The sequence below is a fragment of the Chlamydotis macqueenii genome, chromosome 2 (genome assembly GCF_036417535.1).
Source record: "Chlamydotis macqueenii isolate bChlMac1 chromosome 2, bChlMac1.mat, whole genome shotgun sequence".
Classification (NCBI taxonomy): Eukaryota; Metazoa; Chordata; class Aves; order Otidiformes; family Otididae; genus Chlamydotis; species Chlamydotis macqueenii.
Genome location: NC_141557.1, coordinates 5430173 through 5453568, shown reverse-complemented (window position 1 = coordinate 5453568; position 23396 = coordinate 5430173). Strand labels below are relative to the sequence as shown.

The 23396-nt window shown below is 36.9% G+C and overlaps 1 protein-coding gene across 1 annotated transcript in view; it reads right to left on the bottom strand.

Annotated features, from left to right (window-relative positions):
* Window positions 1–4173: 4173 nt before the first annotated feature.
* LOC104475426 (sodium channel protein type 5 subunit alpha) overlaps window positions 4174–23396 on the bottom strand; it is a 40964-nt gene continuing 21741 nt past the window's right edge. The window contains exons 16-25 of the mRNA XM_086740816.1: window positions 20603–20714; window positions 19355–19509; window positions 16805–17010; window positions 15122–15212; window positions 11812–12066; window positions 10890–10947; window positions 9832–9969; window positions 7730–7830; window positions 6678–6942; window positions 4174–5324 (exon numbers count right to left, since the gene is read on the bottom strand). Of these exons, the coding sequence (XP_086596942.1) occupies window positions 4174–5324; window positions 6678–6942; window positions 7730–7830; window positions 9832–9969; window positions 10890–10947; window positions 11812–12066; window positions 15122–15212; window positions 16805–17010; window positions 19355–19509; window positions 20603–20714 (2532 nt within the window). The remainder of the gene's footprint in view (window positions 5325–6677; window positions 6943–7729; window positions 7831–9831; window positions 9970–10889; window positions 10948–11811; window positions 12067–15121; window positions 15213–16804; window positions 17011–19354; window positions 19510–20602; window positions 20715–23396) is intronic.

Below are 23396 nucleotides of genomic sequence, written 5' to 3'. Positions count from 1 at the left end.
AACAAAAGGATGACTTTCCATTTGCTTCATTATGTCTGTGTTATTACTCCAGCCACATCAGCACAAAACGTAGATAATTGAAGTAGTTGTATGGAATCTTTGCTGTTAAATTCTGTAGAGAATGCTAAGACTGGTAGCATAGCAGGACCACTATCAAAATATTATTCTCAATTCTACTCTCGTCATTTCACAAAGGATATTAATATATAAAAGAAAATTTACATAAAAGTTTATCTTTTCAGTGACTAATTTATCCTTGAGGGCAAATTCTACCCAATGCTTGGGCAGCAAGGTAGGGTGGCTGTTGTCTTAAGTCAAATGTCTGAATCTCTAACTTTTGAATGCTGCTGAGTAAGCTCATCTTCCTTGGAGCCTGGAGAGAAGAGGAAACTGCATTGCCCTTAGTCTGCACAGAACTCTGGCAGCTCTGCATTAACGTAATGACTACCATCAAAATCAGCTTGGCCTCTCTTGCCTTAGCTCCACGGAACGATGAAGCAGATAACTGCAACAGATTTGCCCAAACATCTATATTTTCCTGAAGGGTTGCCAAAACATCTCTATTGCTCTTTCAAAAGTCTCTCTAGATCAATAAAAACACTTACTAAGTTGATGTCTTCACATATTTTCTCTGGAATAGACAAGACAGAGAGCCTAAACTTATGCCACCATATTCAGCTCTGAAACCACTCAATGTCTTTATCCAAATACTTATAATGGATGGAGGTCCTGAAGAAACTCTCAGAAAGAAATTTGACATGATGTTGTAGAAGTTACAGAGGGCTCATCATTTGGTTCCCAGAGGTAGACAGATAAGAAATTGTGCCTGACAAATTTGGTGGCCTTCTATGACAGGGTTACAATATTGGTGGATAAGGGAAGAGCAACCGGCATCATCTACCTGGACTTGTGCAAAGCATTTGACACTGTCCCACATGACATCCTTCTCTCCAAACTGGAGAGACATGGATCTGATGGATGGTCCACTCAGTGGATAAGGAATTGGCTGGATGGTCACACTCACAGAGCTGCACTCAAAATCTCAACATCCAAGTGGAGACCCACGACAAGTGGCATTCCTTGGGTCAATATCGGGACTGGCCCTGTTTAACATTTTTGTTGGTGACACAGACAGTGGGATAGAGTGCACCCTCAGCAAGTTTGCTTATGACACCAAGCTGTGTGGTGTGGTTAACACACTGGAAGGGAGGGGTGCCATCCAGAGGGACCTTGACAGGCTGGAGAGGTGAGCCCGTGACAACCTCGTGAAGTTCAAACAGGCCAAGTGTAAGGTCCTGCACATGCATCAGGGCAATCCCAGGCACAAATACAGGCTGGGGGGAGAATGGATGGAGAGCAGCCCTGAGGAGAAGGACTGGTGAATGAGAAAATTGACACGAGCCGGCAATGTGCCCTTGCGGCCCAGAAGGCCAATTGCATCCTGGGCTGCATCGAAAGGAGCGTGGCCAGCAGGTCGAGGGACGTGATTCTGCCCCTCTACTCTGCCCTGGTGAGACCCCCACCCCTGTACTGCATCCAGCTCTGAAGCCCTCAACATAAGAAGGACATGGACCTGTTGGAGCGAGTCCAGAGGAGGCCACACAGATGATCAGAGGGCTGGAGCACCTCTCCTATGAGGAGAGGCTGAGAAAGTTAGTGCTGTTCAGCCTGGAGCAGAGAAGGCCCTGGGAAGACCTTAGAGCAGCCTTTAAAATGTTAAAGGGGGCTGACAAGGAAGATAAGGAGAGCCTTTTTAGCAAAAAAAATCTCTAGCATGAAAAGCTGCAACAGCTGGATATCACCATTCTCCTTTCAACCCTGGGCTAAGGCTATCTCAATGCTTAAGCAATACTAAAAGGTTGGTCAGACTTTTAAATTTGCACTGTGGTGAATTCAGGTGCTTTTGTGTGCTTCTGAGGTGAAATCAGCACCAAGGCTGTGTTTATGCCAGGTGTGATTCTGTCCAAAATTGCTGCCCCAACAATGGAAAGAAAGTGTTCAACTTTGAAGTTGTTCTAACTCTGGAGCAGGACACAGCACCTGCTGTTGTACTCAAACAACATATTCTTCAATTGTAAAGATAGATTAATTTGGAAAAAAAAAAAGGTATTTTGTTACATATTATTAGTATTTAAAATTTTTCATATGGCTTTTTCAGCCTTCTTTTCCAATACGCAAGAGCAAAGCACTCTTACCTCTTTCCTAACAAAGATTTCTCACTACCATGCTACAGAGTTATGCTTGACACGACCCTCCTGGAAGATCCAGGCAAGCAGGAATTTTTTTTTTTTTTTTTTTCCAAAGGCAGTACTTCACAATCATTAAGGTCTGTCAGTCTGCCTTATGTAAAAAAATAGAACAGCCAGTGAATAAGAACCTACTGAGAACTGTGAGTAGCTTGAAAGCCCAGGACAGGGGAAAAAAAAAAAAAGAAAAAAAAAAAAAGAAAGAAAGAAAGAAAAAAAAAGAGTGGTATGACTATTTTCTATAATTTTCTATACTTATTTGCAATTAATATAATACCTCCACGTTGAAGTGTAGGAGTTCGAGATCTGTTTCACGTGACCGGCAATAATCTAAAAGGCAGCAGATGGTGCCATCTAATGGCACCCGACCGTTTCATCTCCAAAGCATCACCGCACCGCAGACACAAAGCCAAGCCAGGCCGGGCAGGAGTGGGTCTCAAGCAGTCCCACCAAGTCTCTCCGCATCCCTCTGCCCAGTGCTGCTGGCTCTGAGGGCAAATTTCTGAGCTGTCCTGAGGGCTCTGCAGATCTTTGTCAGCAGCTTTCTGAACACAAGCTGGTTCTGGAAGTAATAAAGTTAGTTCAAATCTGAACTCTCTAACTCTTAGCTTTCATGTGCCTTCATTTGTCCTACAACTATATCTGTTGTGTTTTAATAGTATTTAACAAAACAAATGACAGGTAAAAATGAAAAATTATCTTATTGTTCCTGCTACTCTTGGCCTGAAAATGCTAAATCTTTTCTGATTCCCTGTAAAAAGTAAAACATTTTCAGTTTTCTTGTGCTAATACACGTTTGGAAAATTATATTACTGTGGTTCTACCCCTTAATAACAGATTGTCTTGTAACAAACTGACACTGAAGATGACACTTACAAACTGACACTTACAAAACAGACAAAAAGGCATTAAGCATCTGAATGCTTTATTGAAGAATCTAAACCAGTCCTATTTCATTAGCAGTTCTGAGGCCACCATGACACTTCACCTGACCAACCTCAACCGCAAAATACAGAAGTAATCCTAGTACACATCGTTCATACATGTTTTCTTTCAGAACCAATGAAATAAAAACTTCCACTAACTTTAAGAAATGTTGTCTCATAAGATATACCATGAACTCCTTTTCAGATTACTAAGTAATACTTTCTATGGTATTTGAATGAAGTATAATGGTGAAATTTTACGTACAATAATTCTTAAGATTTTTCTGGAAACAATTCCTCTTGTGTAACATCCTTTAATTTTGGTAACTATTATAATCACAATTTTCATACACTGAATAATACAAAGAACAAATTACCTACAACTCCCAAAACACAGACACATGAGGGTGATATGTTAAATCTATTTAGGTACATGTGTAAAGATATAGCTCAAAAATTCTTAAGCATAAACAAATCCATCCGAAGGCACTAGGAGGAAGATCCCGAGGTCCCAAACAGCATAGAAATTAGTGGCTGATTACACTCAAGTGTCTTGAGTGAGGTCTCTTACAGAAAATGCAGTAATTATTTAATTTTGCTACAATAATCAGTTTTTCAAACCAGGCTTTATCTCTAAAGAAATATACGTTGTTCTACAGCCTTGTGTGCTTACATCATATGACAATTGATCCTTTACAGGTTTCTTCTGTAAACACAGAAATATGAAGTATTATAAACAATGAGAAGTGTAAAAATTAGGACACCTACTCCAGTAGCTGAGGAAAAAAAATTCATGGTTTGATTTTCTTCTAGTATTTACGACATAGTTGTTCAAATCGTAACTGTTTTAAGGAGCCTTTGCAAAAATGTAGAATCACCACACTTAAAGGCTGCCACAATTATTCTAAACTTAGAGCATTATGTTCTGGGATCAAAATATTTTCTCCAGCTGAAAATAACTGATATTGGTTTAATAAAAAATGCTGCAGCCTGGGGTAACCTTATGTGTCCCTGTTATCGGTATCTGCTTCAGCAATACCATCATAATATAAAGGGAGAGATATGGAAGACTTAGTCCATGATTTATCTAGCTTCCTACCATTATCTTCATTAAGCATTGATGCAATACGTTTTTCCTTCTCTTGTGTTCCTTCTTCAAAGACAGCACTGCCATAATGTTTATGACGGTGTAAGAAAGATCTGTTTTCTGAAGAACCCTGTATCAAATACTTCCTGAATGCTCTTTGAATAACAAGAGCCGATACCTCCTCTTGTTTTCTCTTAAGGGTAGTAGTAATTGGCTTGTAAGAAACTTTGGATGGATTGTCAATCATAAATTTTTCTTCCATGTGCAATTCAAGACCATCCGAACCCCCAGATTCTCCCAAGACTCTTTTAGTGAAAGCAAGCAAGATATCCAAGCAGTGGATCTTATCTCCACTAACTATAGGGAGGTCCATCGATATGAGCTGAATTTTATTAGGCTTTGGAATGCGTAAGGGTTCTGCCAGAGCATCTGCAAAGTCTGAAAGAGCAGAATATTCAATAAACTGTGTTGCCTGAGGATCAAATTTTCCCCAGGTCTCATAAAACATATCAAAGTCATCCTCACAAAGAGGATCTGTGCTTTCTTCAGTGGCCACACTGAAGTTCTCTAAAATGACAGCTATGTACATGTTTACAACAATGAGAAAGGATATAATGACATAGCTTACAAAAAAGAAAATACCAACTTTTGTATTTGTGCAATTTTTTTTCTGTTCATCTGTTAAATTTAAGTTGGGAGCACACGAACCAGATCCTTTTAACAGAGGGGCCAAAAGACCATCCCAGCCAGCTGAGGTTGTAATTTGAAAGAGACAGAGCATGCTACTATCAAAGGTTTGAAAGTTGAAAAGGTTGTCAATCCCACCTTCCCAGCCAACACAGGCAAAGTTTGTCATGCCCACAATGGCATAAATGAACATGACCAGAAAAAGCAAAAGACCAATGTTGAACAGTGCAGGAAGAGACATTAGTAATGCAAAAAGAAGAGTTCGAATTCCTCTAGCTCTTCGAATTAACCTCAGGATTCGGCCAATTCGTGCCAAACGAAAGATTCTCAGAAGCGTAGGAGAGAATAAAGCTTGAAAGCCTTCGGAAAGTCCAATACCTTTGAAATGAAAAAGGAAACAAAATGTTGTCAAGCTATATCACTGAAATTCTCTATTTATGTCCAGTTTGTTATCTATGCTTCAGATGTTGAAAGTAACATTGGCTACATTACATCACTTAAAAAAAAAAAAAAATCATCAGTACTGCAATTGCTTACAAAAGAGCTTAGGAAAAGAAGACAAACTGTAATACTTCTCAGTATTAAAAAGGTAACAAGATTTTGTATAGTTTGCAAACTGCATTTTCCCAGATTTCTGTAATTTAGGGGATGAAATTATGCATTGCTCAAGTACTTAAAAAATCCTTTTAAATCCATTCAGCTCCCATGCTGGAAGCTGTAGGGCTTGTAACCTGCAGTCTGATTTCTGCTTCCTCTACAGGCCTAAGCCACATGCTAAATGTGAGACTTTCATTAACGCTTGGTACTTGAAAGAGATCAAAGAAGAGCAACAAGAAAATAAAGGAAAAATGTCCTTCAGTATCAGTCCTCCATCACTCTGCATTCTGTGATCCTATTATGAGAATAATGAGTACTTTCAGCCATACAATAGTAATGTAAATCATCACAAACAGAAGACTGACAGAAGTCAGCATTTTTCTGGATTGCATGGGACAGCAAAGGGCTACCGTGCTTACAGATGAAGCAGAGAACTCGGATCAGGTTTTCTTTCCTTTATTCTATGGTATAACCTGAGCCTGAGTAGGGAGCACAGATCAAATAAATCATACAAGAAACTAAAGCTTGTAGAGGAAACAATAAGCATCTAGTCTTATTTGAAAAGCAAAACCAAACCAAGCCAGTTTTATTAAGATTTTTTTCACAGTTGCAAGCCGTGGCCCAGATTTAGAGTGGTGCTGAACAATTAAATTTTCCTGAGATTTCTAAATCAACCCTCAGGATCTGCTTTCTTAAAAGAAAGTCTTGGAAAATGGAATAAATCTTTCAAATTTTTAATACAAATGTATTTTTAACCTGAATTTACTTTTACTGTGAAAACAACAGTTAATGTGACTACATGAAAATTGAAATACTAAAAATATTGACATTTTAAGAGCAATAACTTAGAAAAGATGTTACTGCACAAAGTTCCAATTCTGTTAATTACACAATAAAACCCATACTTAAATAAAAAAAAATTGAAAATGACCAATAGACCTTTTAGTACTCTGCAAAAATATGAGGGAAAACAAAATTATATTATTTTAGAAGGAATCACTTAGCATATAGTTTGACAAAGTACAACAGATCTGGAATTTATTTATCAGAGAAATGTAAGTGGTCACTTCGTACTGAAATTTGGCTTAGTATTGGTAAGACACATCACCTGATCTGAAAATGATTGATACTTACTAACTAGCGAAAGGACTACAACAGCTAAATCAAATATGTTCCAGCCACTGGTGAAGAAGTAATGTCTTAGGGCTAGTATTTTTATGACACACTCCCCAGTAAATACCGCCACAAAAAAATAGTTGATTTTATTAAGAACATCCTTGATGCCATTCTGGCTACTTTCTGCCATCATGACGACCATATTCAGACAGATGAAAGTCAGAACAGTAATGTCAAACGCTTTGTGCGACACTACATCAAACAGAAATCCTTGGAACGCATTCTGTGGAGAGAATGAGAAGAACTGCTTAATGCTACTTCTAAGACACAGGTTACATTCAAATATTAATCAGTAATTTGTGCTTAGAAAGAGAATTTAAAAGAATACAAACTTAACAATAAGCTACCAGAAGTATTTTTAGGTGATTTCTCCAGACCCTCAAAGAAAACACTTGGCTAAGTATTTTCAGGTATCACGAAACCACATTTCCTTAGGAAAAAAAAAAAACCAAACAGTAGGGAAACATTCACAGTACACTGTGATTGCTCTTTTAATAGAAATACTTATGGAAGCAGATATTTCAGGATAAGCAATTCTAATTAAAATGTCATAAGAAAGAAAAACTCTGAATAGTTACTATGGGAAGCCAGGCCTGCAATTAAATTTAAGAAACTATATGAAATAAAGCATAAGATTATTTAAAAGTAAATAACAGCCATGGGGCATTCATTCTGACCTGCAATAATCCAATCCAGTTGCAGAAGCAATATCATGCAACTTAAGTAACCAAGATCATGCTATGAATATCAAATACTTAATATGAACCTTTATAAAAAGGTTTTAAATTTGAATAGGTGACAATCAGGCTGTAAATTTCCTTAATTAATACCCACAAAGAAAGATTGCATTAGCTGGAATTAAGAAAAAGAGAGCAAAATGTAAATACTATATCGAATGAGGAAGATGATGGGCTTTAATGTGAAGTTTATTTCCAGATGCCTGGCTACTGAGTTTAAACATGGTCACCATCTTTACATCCTCTATCACATTCTACTTAAGATGATCTCACCAATGGTCTTGGGATGGGTTTTTGAGGCTTCTTGGACCCAAGTTTTTTTAGGGCATTATAGTACTTTTTCTGTTCCTCAGTCAAAAATAAATCTTTGCCACCTAAGTAAAGGGAAAGAATAAGATTGTTCAGCTGAAATTTAAGCAGTCAACTAAATAAACACCAGCAAGTTTATGCAAAAAAATAATAAGTTACAGCTGTCACAAGTGGGATCTAAGAGAGCACAGACACAAGTCTTCACCACTTCTCCTTTTCCGCTTGTTCTTTGAAAACATGTACTGCAAAAAGCTGATCAGGGTTTGATGTGAAAGTCTAGTCTAGGTAGTGTTCCTGAGTCAGTTTCCTCAACTGCGAGAGCCTTTTTGAAGTCTTACAAACCTATTCCATGTTTTAAATATGACATAAGGCGCATCAACAAGCAAAATGTTCTATTTTCAGGAAAGGTAGGAACAGAAGTATATTGCTGGGCTAGCAAGTAAACAGAGGATTATGAATAAGTACTTTGTGATCAAGTTCTATGGGGGGTTCCTGATAAGGAATTTCTGGTGCTTATGTTATTACCATCGACGCCACCTGTATTACTTTGCAATCACTGTGAACTGAGTATTCAGGAGAAGCCACTCATCATAAAAGCATTGAATGATTAGCATTTTGTAAAACAAACAAATGTTCAGTAGGGCATCTGCACGTTGAATCGCTCTGGCAAGACCTCTGAAAATTCGGTTGAACTTCATGACGTGGAATCTCAATGAAAAACCCCCAAAAGCAGAAAAGAAATGAAAAACAAAATGCCCACTTACAGCATGCACTGAGAAAAGAAAGTGTTACGTCTACATCAACTTCTAGTAAGTTTTCATAAGCTACTTAATCACCTTTGTTTCTCTCTGTTGGATTATTATTACAGTGATTTTCTTACAAAAGGAAATTATTATAGTGAAGTTGGGCTGTTGTTTCTCAGTCCCTACATATCCTTTCTCTGTTCAAATGCAGAGAGCGAAATAATTTCTCATGGGCTTTACTGCTATCTATCTCTACCAAGAACAGTAACTCTTTGAGACTTTGTGTGTAAGTCAGCCTGTGGAAATAATAATTGGCTCCTGTAGAAACTCTGTTTTCCAAATGTGAACCTTGAAATTGTAAACTTCCTATTGGGGTCTGCTTTTGTTTTTAGTTTTTCTGGTTTTTTTTAATAAGCAAGATGCTTATTTGTTTTAAGACTTCCAAGTGGATTAATTGACTCAATTTCCCTTGATATTCTAGAGACTTTAAGCCCGTAAATGAATCAGGGGGAGAACTCAGCTGAGAAATAACCTTGGCACAAAGAAACTGAGGTATACCAGGGAAGGCTGACTGTTGCTTTTCTTTGGTTGTTGCATTGTCCATTCTAAGGTTTTGCCTTCCATTTCTTACTGGATCAGAAGAACAGGGAACCTAACAACTAGGAGGAGAAAAGTGGAAGCAGTCAGTGCTTCATGGGCTTTAAGAAGCCTTTAAATTTCTAGACGGCCTCTTCCCGGGCCACGGATTGGATCTCAATGTAGAAATTATTAAAACCACCAGTAAATTAATCTGTAGAGTAACTCCATCCTGATGATGACAGGATTTTTAAAATGTAGCTAGTTCTGATTACCAAGATCTTTTCAAATTTCTTTACCAGGAAAGCAGTGGTTACTTCTTCCATGAACAGTAGTGTTTCTTGATTATCCTTGTCACATTTGTTAGGTGTTTACTCTCAGCAAAAAGAGTTACTCTGTTCTCCAAAGTATATCTTCAAAGCAGAGGAAAAGAATCCCTGTAGCAAAGTCTACATAACCTTTCTTAGCTTCTCTTTTCTAAAACTATCCATTCCTTCCTTCTCATCTTCCTTCTTAGGACAAATTAAGGATTTGGCATAAAAATAGAATTTACAGGTAAATTTCTAAAAGCTTTGAGGAAAAGGCGACTCCTATTTTCAAAACTTGGTATGTACATATTATTTTAAATTTCTCCAGTCAAATAGTTAGTCAAATAGTTTTCTAACCCGAAAATGTTAGACATGTCAAACTAGCATTCACTTAATCAAATTTGTATTACAAGACACCCTGAATTAGCTCATGTAGTACTTATCTTTTTCCTTTGTTGGTTAAAATTGCTGATAACCACTCCAATGAAAAGGTTCAGCATGAAGAAAGATCCAAAAATAATGAAAATCACAAAATACATATACATGGCTAAGAATGCTTCAAACTTTGGCTGATCATCTATCTGTTAAAACATCAAATCAGAAAGATAATATTGGTAAAAATCAGATAATCACAGCTTTCTCATTTCTAATTTATAATAACAAATACTTTTATTGTCAGAAGGGATATTTCTACACATTCAAACCTTTTTTAGATGTACAAGTAGAACAACTGTCTTGTTCTTGTTTGTACAGATATTTACAAAGACATAGAGCAAATTCAGCTCTAGTTAATTATTAAGTAATAGGTAAAGAGTCCCAAACAGAATGGATATTGTGAATGCCTAGATTAGAAAAACAGCTCAGACTAAACGTAATGGTGAACTGCCACCCCCTTGAATGCTATCCCAGACAAGAAGCAGTGTTAAAAAAAACAGTTCACTATGATCAGCCCTACAAAGAAAGATCTTTTAAATTAGCATCTATTTCACTACGTTCAAGAGTACAGCACTTGAATGAATAAGGAAAATGCAAATTTAATTAAACATGGAAAAGTTAAAACACACTGTATTAGTGAGAGAGTGAGAAACAGCACATGGAAACGGGGAAGAAATAGCAAGGATGTCAAATATAAGGAAGACAAACTCCAAAAATGACTGCTAAAGATGCATGCTATTTTAACACTACTGTAGTCATTTAAAAAATAAGGAAATTTGGCTCAGAGGCACAGTCTTCTGAACTCCAAAACTTGCAAAATCCTGCCCTCTGCATTCTTGATATAGTAGGGGTTTGTGTGGCAACACTCCATTTTTACCAGTTTTCTTTTGACTAAGTTCCAGATATTTGGTACTCCAAGGATTATTGTTTCACTGCATAGTTTGAAGTATTCATCTGCTTGTATTTCCAACTTGATATGGCAAAATGAAGCTGAAAAATGAATTATATGGATAGAAAAGGAAGGAAGGAAAGGGAAAAGAACTAAAATTTAAGTTTAGTGACCTACCTTACGTGAATCCACTGCTGCATACATAATATCCATCCAACCTTTAAAAGTTGCCTGAAAAAAAAAATTGCATTATTAAGGTTACTGTCACTAAAATAAAAATAAATTTAAAAATTAGGTACAGCTAATATAAATGTGTCAAGAGTTGTGGAAAAGTGAGCAGTGAGCCATAAAAAATGTGCATAACTTCCAAAGATCTGCTTGGAAGTATGATTCACTGGAGTGTAGTAAGGAGAAAAGAAAAAATATTTCCTGAAAAGAAAAAAAAAATTGCCATTAATCCGGTGAAATATGTTTTAATGATCACTCTTTTTAAATTGAAATTTTTGTAAATTCTCTGCTTTCTAACAAAGTAGGAAAAGTTTCAGCTTAACTAGCAAATATATCCTGAAACAACAAAAACAATTTCTAAGAAAACAGCAGACAACTCTTCCCTGCAATTTTTAGCAGCTCTGTAGAATCACAGAACACTTTGGAGGTCACAGGGCAAAGAATTTCATCTAGAAAATACACAGGGATAACAGCCACTTTTAAAAAATGCATTTCTCTCCTTTGCTGTGGTATCAGGGAGATCAATAAAGTAGCATCCCAATACTTCACGACTTATAGAATAGAATAGAATAGAATAGAATAGAATAGAATAGAATAGAATAGAATAGAACATAGAAACATAAATAAACTGCATCATGCTTTTTCTTTCTCATCCACTCTGAACTAACTTTTACGAAAGAAAATTATAACTTTAAATCTGGTAATGTGTAAATTATTTCAGGCTTAGTGTGTTAATCGAAATTAAAACAAAACTGAAAAGCCATGAAACACAGTGCTTGATTTTAACACAAGTGGTGTCCCATGGTTGGGCTGATTAACACATTTCCTTGAAGAAAACAAAACTGAGCATGTTTTTAGAGAACTTACCACTTGGAGAAGAGCCAAGTACCCTATCGCAACATTATCAAAGTTTACATCAGTATTTGTCCATGTTCCGTTATAGTAACTACAATTACTTTTGTTATCAATTAGAGTGATATTTCCTTTCTTGAGTGTGCATTTCCAAAATTTTTTTCCAAGTAATTTTACTCCTGCAATGTTAAACAGGAGCCAGAAGACAACACAGACGAGCAAAACGTTCAAGATTGAGGGGACAGCTCCCAAGAGTGCATTCACAACGACCTTTAATAAATAAAATAAATGAAAATAATTAATTATTCACATTCAATAGAACACCTTCCCAAAAAAACCACTTTTTTTTTTCTCCTTCTAGATCTAGTGCAGATTCTCACCCATATAAAAACTAGCAGATGACAATTTAAAGCCAGACTTCAAGCCCAGCTTCAAGCTTGTCTTAGCATGTAATTCCATGGTATCTATCTTGCCCGTTTGAGGAAGGAAGTAAAACAGAGGGGAACCAGAATTAACCTTGGGTAAAAATGCATAAAATAAAATTATGAGTCTGTAGTAGCTACGGGATCTAAAAATCAGGTATAGGGGAGCGGATTGTATGATCTGCATTTACTACAATATCATAAATAACCCTCTTTTTTTTTATCTTGGAGGGGTTTTGTGAGAGAACAAAAGCTTGCTCTCCATACCAAAATGAACCTCATCCCTTCGCCGCTGGCAACTAACTGCACACAGTACAGAAAACAGAGAAGTTTGGCTTCCAGAAGACTGAGTTGTGTTGGCCAGCACTATTCCTTTATTTAGGCTTGCTTGAGGACAAGGTGAATGCAGGCTCACGATGAGCAGCAAGCCTCTTCCGGAAATGCTACCAGTGAAAATGGGATTCCAGCTTTTGGTGTCTGTGCTGGTGACGCCAAGGGACCTGGCACAAGCAGTGGCAAGAACTCGTATTCGCGAATCCAGCACCTTGATGCTGACAGGCAGGACCATGCTTATTGCCAGTGGGAATTTGAGGACTATTACCTATTTCTTTTCAACATTTTTCACCACTGTGTCATGGAGCATTTTAAAAATCTCTCTGGAAACATTTCATTGCTCTCATTATGAGAAAATTCCAAGCCTCTTATCCCCAGCTTTGGATAATATCTCTATACTAGAAAAATACAGAACGAAGCGTGTTGGAAGGGACCTCTGAAGATCAGTCATTTCAACACAGACCAGGTTGTTCAGTGTCTTGTCCAATCAAGTTCTGAATTTTTCCAAGTGTGGAGATTCAACAACCTCTCTGGACAACCTACTGCAATGCTATACACCCATACTGTCATCCTTTTTCCCAGGTAGCTAAGTGGAATACCCCTCACAGCCAACTCATTTTCTCTCATATTCTCACTGTCAGCCTACCAGAAAACATTAGTTCAATGTCTTGCATAAACCTCCCATTAAGCAGTTAAAGACAACAATTAGATCCCTTAACTAACTACCTCCCAGACAGATCCTCCCTTTAACCTTCTCTTCTGCAGACAGAACAAGCTCCATTCTCTCAGCCTCTTCTCTCCAGTCCCCTGCCCATCTCGGTGGCACTTTGCTGGACGCTCTCCAGTATGTCACGGTCTTTCTTATCCTGGGGAGCCCCAAACTAAACACAATACTCCAGATTCACAGATACCAAAAACAGAAGAGTGAATTGCCTCAATGTGCTGGCCAGACTCGTGCTAATGCAGCTCAGTACATGGTAGGTCGTCGCTGTTGCTCTACTGACTCATGTTTAACATGCTGTCCACCCCAGGTCCTTTTCTGCAGAGCTCCTCATTTCTCAGTGTGCCATAGTCACGTGTGGTTATTCGGGCTCAGGTGCGAGACTTCGCCTTTGCTTTTGCTGAAGTTCCTGGGGTTTCTGCAGCCCGTATCTCCAGCCTGTCAAGCTCTCACTGCAGAGCAGCCTTGCCCTCAGTGTATTAAGTGCTCCCCCAATTTGGTATCATCTGTGAACTTGCTGAGGACAATTTCTACCACACTCTTCAGGCCGTTAATGAAGTCATTAAGCAGTATGGATTCCAGGACTGACCTCTGAGCCACTAGGAACCAGCAGCCAGCTCAACTTCATCCTGATGATCTCTGCACATTGAACCTCGCAGTCCAGCTGATTTTCTGCCTAGCTTATAGTTCACCTATCCAAACCAGATATAACCAATATCTGAGACCACAGATGGCTCTTCCCTCCCTCAACAATCTCATCATAGAGGACAATCAGGTTTGAGAGGCAAAAATTGCCCTTCCTAAATTCACGCTGGCTGTTTCTAACTGATTCCTTCTTGTCCTTCACGACTTCCAGGAGGATCTGCTTCATGTCCATCCCGAGGCGTAAAATCAGTGTCTCGTCACATTCTGTGATCTAACACAGGTCAGATGATCTGCATTATACAATTTTTTACTTCTCTCCATTGACTTTAAAGATTCCACATAGTTTGATCAGAGCAGCTTTTAAAATTGAGTTAGAAGAATCCCCTCTCCTATTAAGAAAATCCCACCCTATTTAAGTTTGAAAGGATTGTTATCTTTCAGATCCACCCCGGAGAATAGGAAACATGGCATGTGAGCCTGTCTAGGTAACTGCCAAGATGAACAAGATGAATTGATATAGGCACAGCAGTCTAAAGAAGGGGAATTATGAAAAGGAGTTACAAAAAGTGAGTAGTTTCCACTGAAATAATTAACTAATGAATTCATTTTTCCAGGTTCCGATTTCTTGCTTCAGCCAATGAGAAAAAACTAAGAAATGACTGTGGTCACTGCACTTTTTACTCCATAGAGATTGATAAACTACTACGTTCACAGTACAGGTTTCTTCCTCACGTTACAGTTTGTTTTCTGTAATAAGTATACACATAGCTTCTTCTCTACTGACAAGTAATTAAAAATGGTTCCTATTTTTTTTCAAGTATATTCATTTTTTCAGAAGAATTTGCCAAACAGACTGGACGAAATTTTTCCATGTCTAAGATAAACCAAAGAATGGGTTTCAGAAAAGTAAAAGTTGAAAAAAAATTTTGTTTAGTTTGTTCTGCAAATTGCACTGAAACTGGAAACATGGAAAAATGTTCCAGTGTTCAAACTACTATACGTAATAAATCCTCGTGGTAGCACATTATAATTCAATTTACAGCATCCCAATATTATTTCAAGATAACGACCATAAGACGTAAGTAGGCAATCTGGACCATCCTAATGCGAGCAAGTCCCTAACTAGAGATTCAAGTTGTAATTTTCACTAGAATTTCAAATGTAACTATTACAAAATATGCACATACCTCCCCAATATCCTCACCTTTATCCCTTCAAATCTTGACAAAGCTCGTAGAGGCCTCAATGCTCTAAGAGTCCTGAGAGATTTCAGGGCGCTCCCAGAGGAACACAGCGATGTGGTTTCCGAAACAGTATTTAGTCCCCAGGAAACGAATGATAGCTGTCATTGAATTGAAACTGAGATTATTAAGTGGTAGACAAAAATCTATTTTTATTTATGTCAGTAGACAATCATAAGCTGAATGTTACAATATCTTTGACCAGTAAGTCAAATGAAGAAAATACACAGTTATTATAATATAATTTTACTTCACTCTTTCCTAATATTTTTCAAGTAATGTAATTCTGCCATTCTGATTTGAAACTCTTTTTTTTCTTTTTTTTTTTTCCAAAACAATTCATATAATATTTTAGAATGCTAGTATAACAACCTCATTGGTAACTACGGTAATTTCATACACTACAAGACCAGAAAGGATTATTCAAATAAATTATTCCCATTTTCTGCATAGTTATTCTCAGAAGCGTATACAGTAATTCCTTATCATAACTTAAGACAGTAATGTGGAAACAAAAATTATTTACACAAATATATCCAGTCTTCACTTTAAAATTTTTTTAAGAGAGAAAATGAACTAAAACCATCAGAAAATTGTTTCAATAATGGGGCTTTTTTTTCACTGTTCACTATTTGCCTCTTCCTTCCTACTTGACTTTGTTGTCTCATTGTGTAGCCACTGGATATTTTCATGCTTTTCCTCTGTTTTGGACAGCACTGCTATTAATATTACAGAACCATAATTGCTAAAGTTATGTTATACATTCTTTGTAAATAGTCATAATACTAGATTTTTCTGTTGAAATGTCCTAAACACGCCACAACTTTCAATGCTAACTGTTCAGAAGCTATCAAACAGCTACTTTGATGTTACTGGAAGTCAGTTGTTTAGATGTCCTTATTTCAAAATATCTAACTTCAGCATGTTCCTAGGGTATTGTTGACAAGCAAAAATATTTCATTCTTATATAGCAAGATTATATTACAAAATTTGTCTGAATTCAGAATGAATATGTATATATTGAACACTGCACCTCCTCCATCTCACTATTGATTATTTGCATGGGCCTGAGCAACCTGATCTGGAGATGTCCCTGCTCCTTGCAGGGGGGTTGAATTAAATGACATGTAAAGGTCCCTTCCAACCCAAACTGTTCTCTGACTCTATGATTCTATGATTGCAGTATTTTTCTTTACAGCTCTATAGACTTCTTTGGTTGCAAAGAAAAACACATTTTCCTACATCTTTAACTCTCTGATGAATGGTTTTTCCAACAATATTTTTCAACTGCTTTTACTATTTAAATTTCTTTAACTCTAATTCTTTTTCTGTTTCTAAATGCCGGAGCTGCCAGCAGCTTCACATTTTTCTACCATTTTAATTAATTTATTTTATTTCTGGTCGCTAATTGCACTCTGTCTCTACACTCAAAAAGGTTTTTATAACCAACATGGTCCTCTAAGATAGTGATATTAATATATTTTTTTAAGCAACTTCTGATTATTACCTACAATTTCCATTTAAATTTGTCCTAAAGTCTCTTTTGATTGCATTTTTTTTTCAGCCTTTGGAAACTGCTTTTACACTTGTGTTTATTAATAATCAAATGTTACACATAGTTCTCTATATAGAAAATAGCAAAATTCAAAATGTAAGACAAGCTGAATATAATACTTACACAAACAATGATGAAGTCAAGCCAACACCAGGCATTTGTGAAATAACTGTGCAAACCATAAGCTACCCATTTCAGAAGCATTTCCATAAAAAAGATGTAGGTGAATATTTTATCCGCATACTCTAGGAGCACTTTCACTTTTTTTCTCTCCTGCAGGTGAATATCTTCAAATGCCTGGAATTTCAGAAATCAGTTCTAAAACAGTTCAGTAGTTATATGGAAAATTATTTTTAAATTGCACAAGAATACACAGTTTGGCTTCTTATAACCATTTCATTCTAAATTATGGGCAATTACCACTCCGTTTTATACTTAGAAGAAAAAAAAATCTAACTTGTAAAATAAGTATAGTCTCATTTTCAGGTTGGTTAAGAAATCCCATACTTCCAGTTTTGTATGCTCAACACTTCTTCAAAAAATATCTGATGAACGTCAATTGTGGCTACCAAAAATCCTGGCCTCCCAAGTTAGTGGATCATTTTGAAGGTGTTGGTCTAAAATTCTTCATAATAAAGCTGAATTAAAAACATTGATCACTGTCTTTCAGACCTAGACCTTCAAAGGAGTCATCTTCAGTCAACCCTCAGAGTTGTAATGCAGATATGAAAAAACATGACAAACATCTTATCTGGAACTGTTCATTCCTTGAGTTTCACATTTTTTCACCTAAACCCTGACATTACTTTAATGTCAGTAAGGGGTTAGGAAAATGTTTTATTGATTGCTGGATTTTATGTCATTGTTCAGTTGTGATTAATGTATTTGCTGCCTTGCTAATTTATTTTAAGTTTTTGGTAAATCTATTCCAAATTCCTTTTAACATCTGCATTATTTCCTCACCAAGCCTTTGGCAATGTCTTTATTCTTTCTTTCATCCATTTCTCCCCTATCCTATAGCTCCACCTCCACTTCATTTCTCTTTTGTTGCCAACATTTCTAATGATCTACCCATCCACTTTCACCACCACTATTATTTTCCCCTTACAAATCCATGTCTGTCATTACTTTTACTTAAAATTTTTCTCACTTATATAGATATATCAGAAGCCACTCTGTATCACACCCTGGATATAAATTACTCAATCTCCTTTTGTCTTCTTCTTTTTCACACTCTGTTTCAAGACCAAAATGTGCTTCTAGAGCACATCGGAGCATTTAACAACTTCCTTTTCTCTTATTCAAATCTGTGTCCCCTTCTCTGACTCTGCCTCTGCAGCTCCTAACTTTTTGTCTTATTTCTTGCCATGAGATGAGTAAAAAAGTTGAAGTGAGAAGGTGAAACGAGAGTGTGTCTTCTCAAGAGGAATACACCATCTCACCTTCTTGGGATGTCAGAATACATCTTTTTTTTTTTTTATAGAAGAGCAAATGAAGCATAGAGAGATCAATTCACTTGCCCAAAGTCACTAACTCTTCCTTTGCTCTGAGCCCTGAGCAGTCACCACATACTTTTCTATGCATTCTTTCTATGATCTCGATCTAATTTAATTTACTTTCAAGCCATGAACAGGCCTGATGTTCATTCTAGCGGGTTCAGGGACTTCCATATCAGCAAACACCTTTATAAACAAACAGAAAATGGACAAATGCCCTTTTTGCAAGAGGATAACAGTATATTAGAAATGGGAAGGTTATCAATACCACAATATAACTTTGATGAAAATAAATCGTTATTGTTTGTTATTTTGCACCTGGATACCAAGGAGTTTTGTGTTCAACTTAGCCAGATCCTAAATAATACCTCACTTTCCTTCCATACTTCAGTTTGGCTCCACATGAGTACAGAGGAGCTCCCATGGGAATCCAGGGAGTTCCCCTTGGAGATTTTGCCATGGAAATTTGAAAGTAGACAGTTCAAATCTATGGTTCAGTGTACAACCTAATCTTAATGCAGCTCAAACAGATTTTATTTGGAAAATTCTGACGTCTGCCATATAGATCACTCGCACCAGTTGGTTATATTCCTTCTGCAGTATATAACATTTTATTTAACAAATTACTTTCAGTAGACCTAGTGAATATGTCTTCGAAACAAATAAAATTTCCCTTACACTTCAGCAGGAATGGACATAATCAGAGTAGCAATGAAACATTAAGTCACCTACCAGTTTACAGCCATCTTCACTTTTAAATTCTGATCATCTTATTGTTTGGATGATTTTTAATCTAAATTTTTACTGAGCAGTTAGTCTGCTTTACAAATTTAGAAGTACTTTTATTGTTTTAATCTTTCCTAAGTAATTTCAGACCCTGGCTTAGCCTCCTAATTAAGCACACAAGTGTGTGAAGAATTATGTTTCATCAAGAATATGAAGAAAGCTATGATTCTATATTTTTAAATATCTTATCTAAGCTGGAGAGAGCCTTAGAATTTCTAAGAGACACATTTATTACACTCTTGTCTCTCCCTTGGGAAAGGAGTGTGAGAGTAGAAGAGTTAAGTTATATATAACAATGTGATTCTTTTCATTTATTGACAAACATCAATTCCAAATGTGAGACATTAAATTAAATTTACCAGTGCTGCACTGCTCAATATTATCACAAAAATTATAAAATTTTCAAACCAGCTATGTTTAACAATTCTGTAGCAGGTTTTTCTAAATTTCCACCAAGTTCTGCCTGGAAACTTAGTGATATCCACTACACAACATGGGAAACATTCCATACAACCTGAAAAGAGAAAGAACAGCATATTGATTCCATGAAAAATGTGGAGACATAGAATCTAAAAAGTGTAAGACATCTTAAAATGAGCTTCTACAGACTACACAAAGAATGTGTTGTTTTATCTATGGGGTGATGCTGTGGCGGAAATGATCTAAAGCTAAAGAAACAACAAAATTTGTAGGCAGAAATAATCTCTTCTAATAGAGCAACTCCTACATGGAAAAAGCTGAGAAGCTTTCGTGCCCACAAGCCCTTCACAGAAGAACAGCCATTACTTCTATCTAAAAAACTTGCTTATTTTATTTACTGCATTTATTCTTTCTGTTTTCAAAAGAGATATTACCTTACTAGTAGTTCAGTAAATTATTATTTTTACTGATTTTCACTTGATTGCACTGCAGAGACATTACAACTAGCTTATCTGTTCACTGTTTTGCACCGGGAACACATTTCTTCATTAACCTGTAAAGGCAGTAGGATTGAACCATGAGAGACAGTGGAATTTAGGGAGCCGTTCAGGCAACCAAATGTAGGTGTCCACATTGGGATGATCTGTAGAGTCCTCTGAATTCTATTAGCTCTATTGACTGGATACTCATCCACTGTATTGGGAGCTCAGACAAATTCAGTTGAAGTGCTATTTAAAACACCAGGTACCGACATTCACCTCCTAACTGACCTCCAGCTGCCCCTTCAGAAGTGCTTTCAGAGCCCTTGCTCATGTACAGATACCTACAGGCTGATGCCTCAATATGAGACTGAATCACACTCCAAAGATGGCATTTTGCTACCTAAAGACAGGGGTTTAGAATCATTTTAGGCCTCTTCAGATATTCTACAGCTTCTGTGACACTCTGCCAGCTTCATGCAGTTGTCTTGTCTGCTCTCAGGCATCTCATATGGTACTAAATGTCTGTGTTCAGCCATCCCAACCCTGCTCCAGTTCTGTCCTGGCTTCAGGTACATTGATTTGACTTTTTATGTTTATAAACAAGTGTTTCAGTCAAACAGCTTCCGCGAATTTGGAAACGTTCCAAACTGATACCTTTGAATACTGGTTCACTTGGTGTCACTGCAATACATAAAAGATTCTTACTTTGTGCAAAACAGTCCTTGGGCAGGTGTGACTTTTTAGGCTGCGAAAATGTCTCCAGGAGAATAACAGGATCCACAGTGCTGGCTTCAGAATAGCTACCAACATCACACTGCTGCACAGGAAAAGAGCAAAGAAGATAATTTATTTGCTTTTCACTAATAACGTTATCAGATTTGAAATAAAAGAAACTTATCATCCCCTTCTCCCCTAAAAAAAAATTCTGCAGCATATAAATGATCTTAATATTCCTGAACTACCAAAATAAAATTACAAATAACAGGACAGAAAAGACTAATCCCTACTCTCTGTTTCCATGGCTCTAATTTAACAAGTTTCTTGGTTTCTTCTAGTCATCTACATTGGATTTGTACGAAGGAAAATGTTCAGAAGAGATTATATTATGCTACAACTTTACTGTAGAGAAAACTTACATTTTTTCATACCAATTCAATTATATTTTCATTTCAAGAGATACAAACTATGTCTCAAAAGGCTTGAAGACAGGAAGGCCTAGCAGGAAAGAAATGTACGTATGGTCTATGCATCTCATAGAATTGTAGTTATTGGTAAATAACCTACATATATCTAAAACTAAAGACAATAAGGAAAAGAAGTATGAAGAAAAAGGAATGAAACAATCTATCAGCCATTAAAAGTAAGCGCCCTGTATGACATGGAAAGGGAAAGCATGAGGACAGGGACAAAAGTGAGAAGGCAGAAGAAGGGAGAACCACCTCTGTTGACAGTCATGCTGCTCTACAGTAACTTAAGGTCCTAGAGAATCTTCAACACAGACAAAAATGCAATTATTTAAATTCATAGGCATTGTAATATTTTTAATATTAAAATTTTATACAAGTATAATTAAATAATGTATAACAAACAAAAGTTCTGGTAACTTCATCTAAAACCAGAAAATGCTGAAGTGGTTTGACTTTTGGAAGTAGTAATCCAGAAAGCTGCTGAACTTCCATTTAATTTTCTGGGTCATTGGAGGTAAACCATGATTCTTCGCCTTTTTTGATGTGGAACTCTACTGTACTAAAATAAGTTAAGTTTCTAGACCAGAAAAAGTATGGTTGTTTTGGGAACATCCAAGGATGAGGGCAAACATAATTATCTACAAAAATGGATAGTATCTATCAGATATGTTTAAACAGAGTGTGTTTCTTGATTAATTTATGTTAACCTATTTTGTACAAAATAATATACTAAGTTACACTATTAGCTGTGGCTGTTAAGGAGAGACAAATCTCCACACCTTAAACTATTATTGCCTCTAGAGAGATGTACCATCTTCACAGGGATTATACTTGGTGCTCTTCAGAAAACCCCAGGTTGTCCTGCCATTGCTGAATGAGAGAACCACTGTGACAATTTTCACCTCTAGCATATTCCTCAAGATGATAAAAGTTCTAATTACCTCTTTTTGCTCTTTCTTTTGGTGTGTTTCTGAAAAATCACTTTTAGTTTCAGAAGTTACAGAAATCTGACTGAAGCCACCTGAACTCTGGCACCGCTCTCTATGTCTTGATCTGTCTCCCTGCATGAAATAACACAAAATTGTTGATTTTCCTCAGTTTTCTTCCTTCCTTCCTTCTTAAAAGTCAAAATTCTTTAATAGAATCTAAAGCATCCACAAAATTTAGCATGTTTGTCTTTTTAACAGATAATTAAATGATATCCCTAAAAGGCATGTAAAATAATGGTTTCTTCCTTGATTTCAAATACTCTGGTCCTGTGGTTATACTGTGGAAAGACATAATTCATCAAGATCTGCTTTTAGCCCACTGATGGATTCCTGCATCCAGTTCTGATGAACTGGCTCAGTACCCATCTTTGCAGACAGATGCCAACAGTCTCATGTTTCTAGTTGCAGGCAGAAGAACTAAGTGATTCCGATCAGCTTTTAGTCCTTTTGCCACTACAAAGTCCTAGAAACACCAGATTCCACTGCAGCAGGGAAAGGATTTCTATTGTCAAATGCTTATAGACAACATATTTCAAACAGCCACAGAGGATTCTGAGGTGATCAGCAATTTCTGCTTCTTTGAGAACTTGTCCAAAGATATTCCACTGACAATGCCTCCTCTTACAACTAAAAACACAGAAAACGGATCCTACCAGTTCACCTAGAAACTGACCATATGAATAAGAATCTCAGAGGATGACCCAATGATTCTGAACTAAAATGCATTAAAGCAGACAGATCACCACACTCAAACCAGCATTCATATCCTTTCTAAGCAATCACATCACATATAATAAAAGTAATGATGCTCTCACAAACAATTTCATTAAGACACATCTTCCTCCTCAAAGAAAAGTAAGTGGGTAAAATATAATTTTATTAAAATTATAACACATCATTAGAGAGAAGAAAAGAAAGTAAAAATAGGAGGGAAAAAATCAAGAAAGCAAAATGGGTCTGTTGTGACAGGACTAGGGGTAACGGTTTCAAGATAGAGGGAGGTAGATTTAGATTGGATATTAGGAAAAAAATGTTTACACTGAGGATTGTAGAGCACTGGAACAGGTTGCCCCAGAGGGGTGGTTGATGCCCCATCCCTGGAAACGTTCAAGGCCAGGCTGGATGAGGCTCTGAGCAACCTGATCTGGTTGGAGATGTCCCTGCTTCTTGCAGGGGGGTTGGACTAGATGGCCTTTGAAGGTCCCTTCCAACCCTAACCATTCTGTGATTCTATGATTCTATGAAAATGGGAGAAAACACAAAGTACAAAAGTGGGCAACATACAAGTAATACGGACATGTAGCCACAGACACTACTGAATGC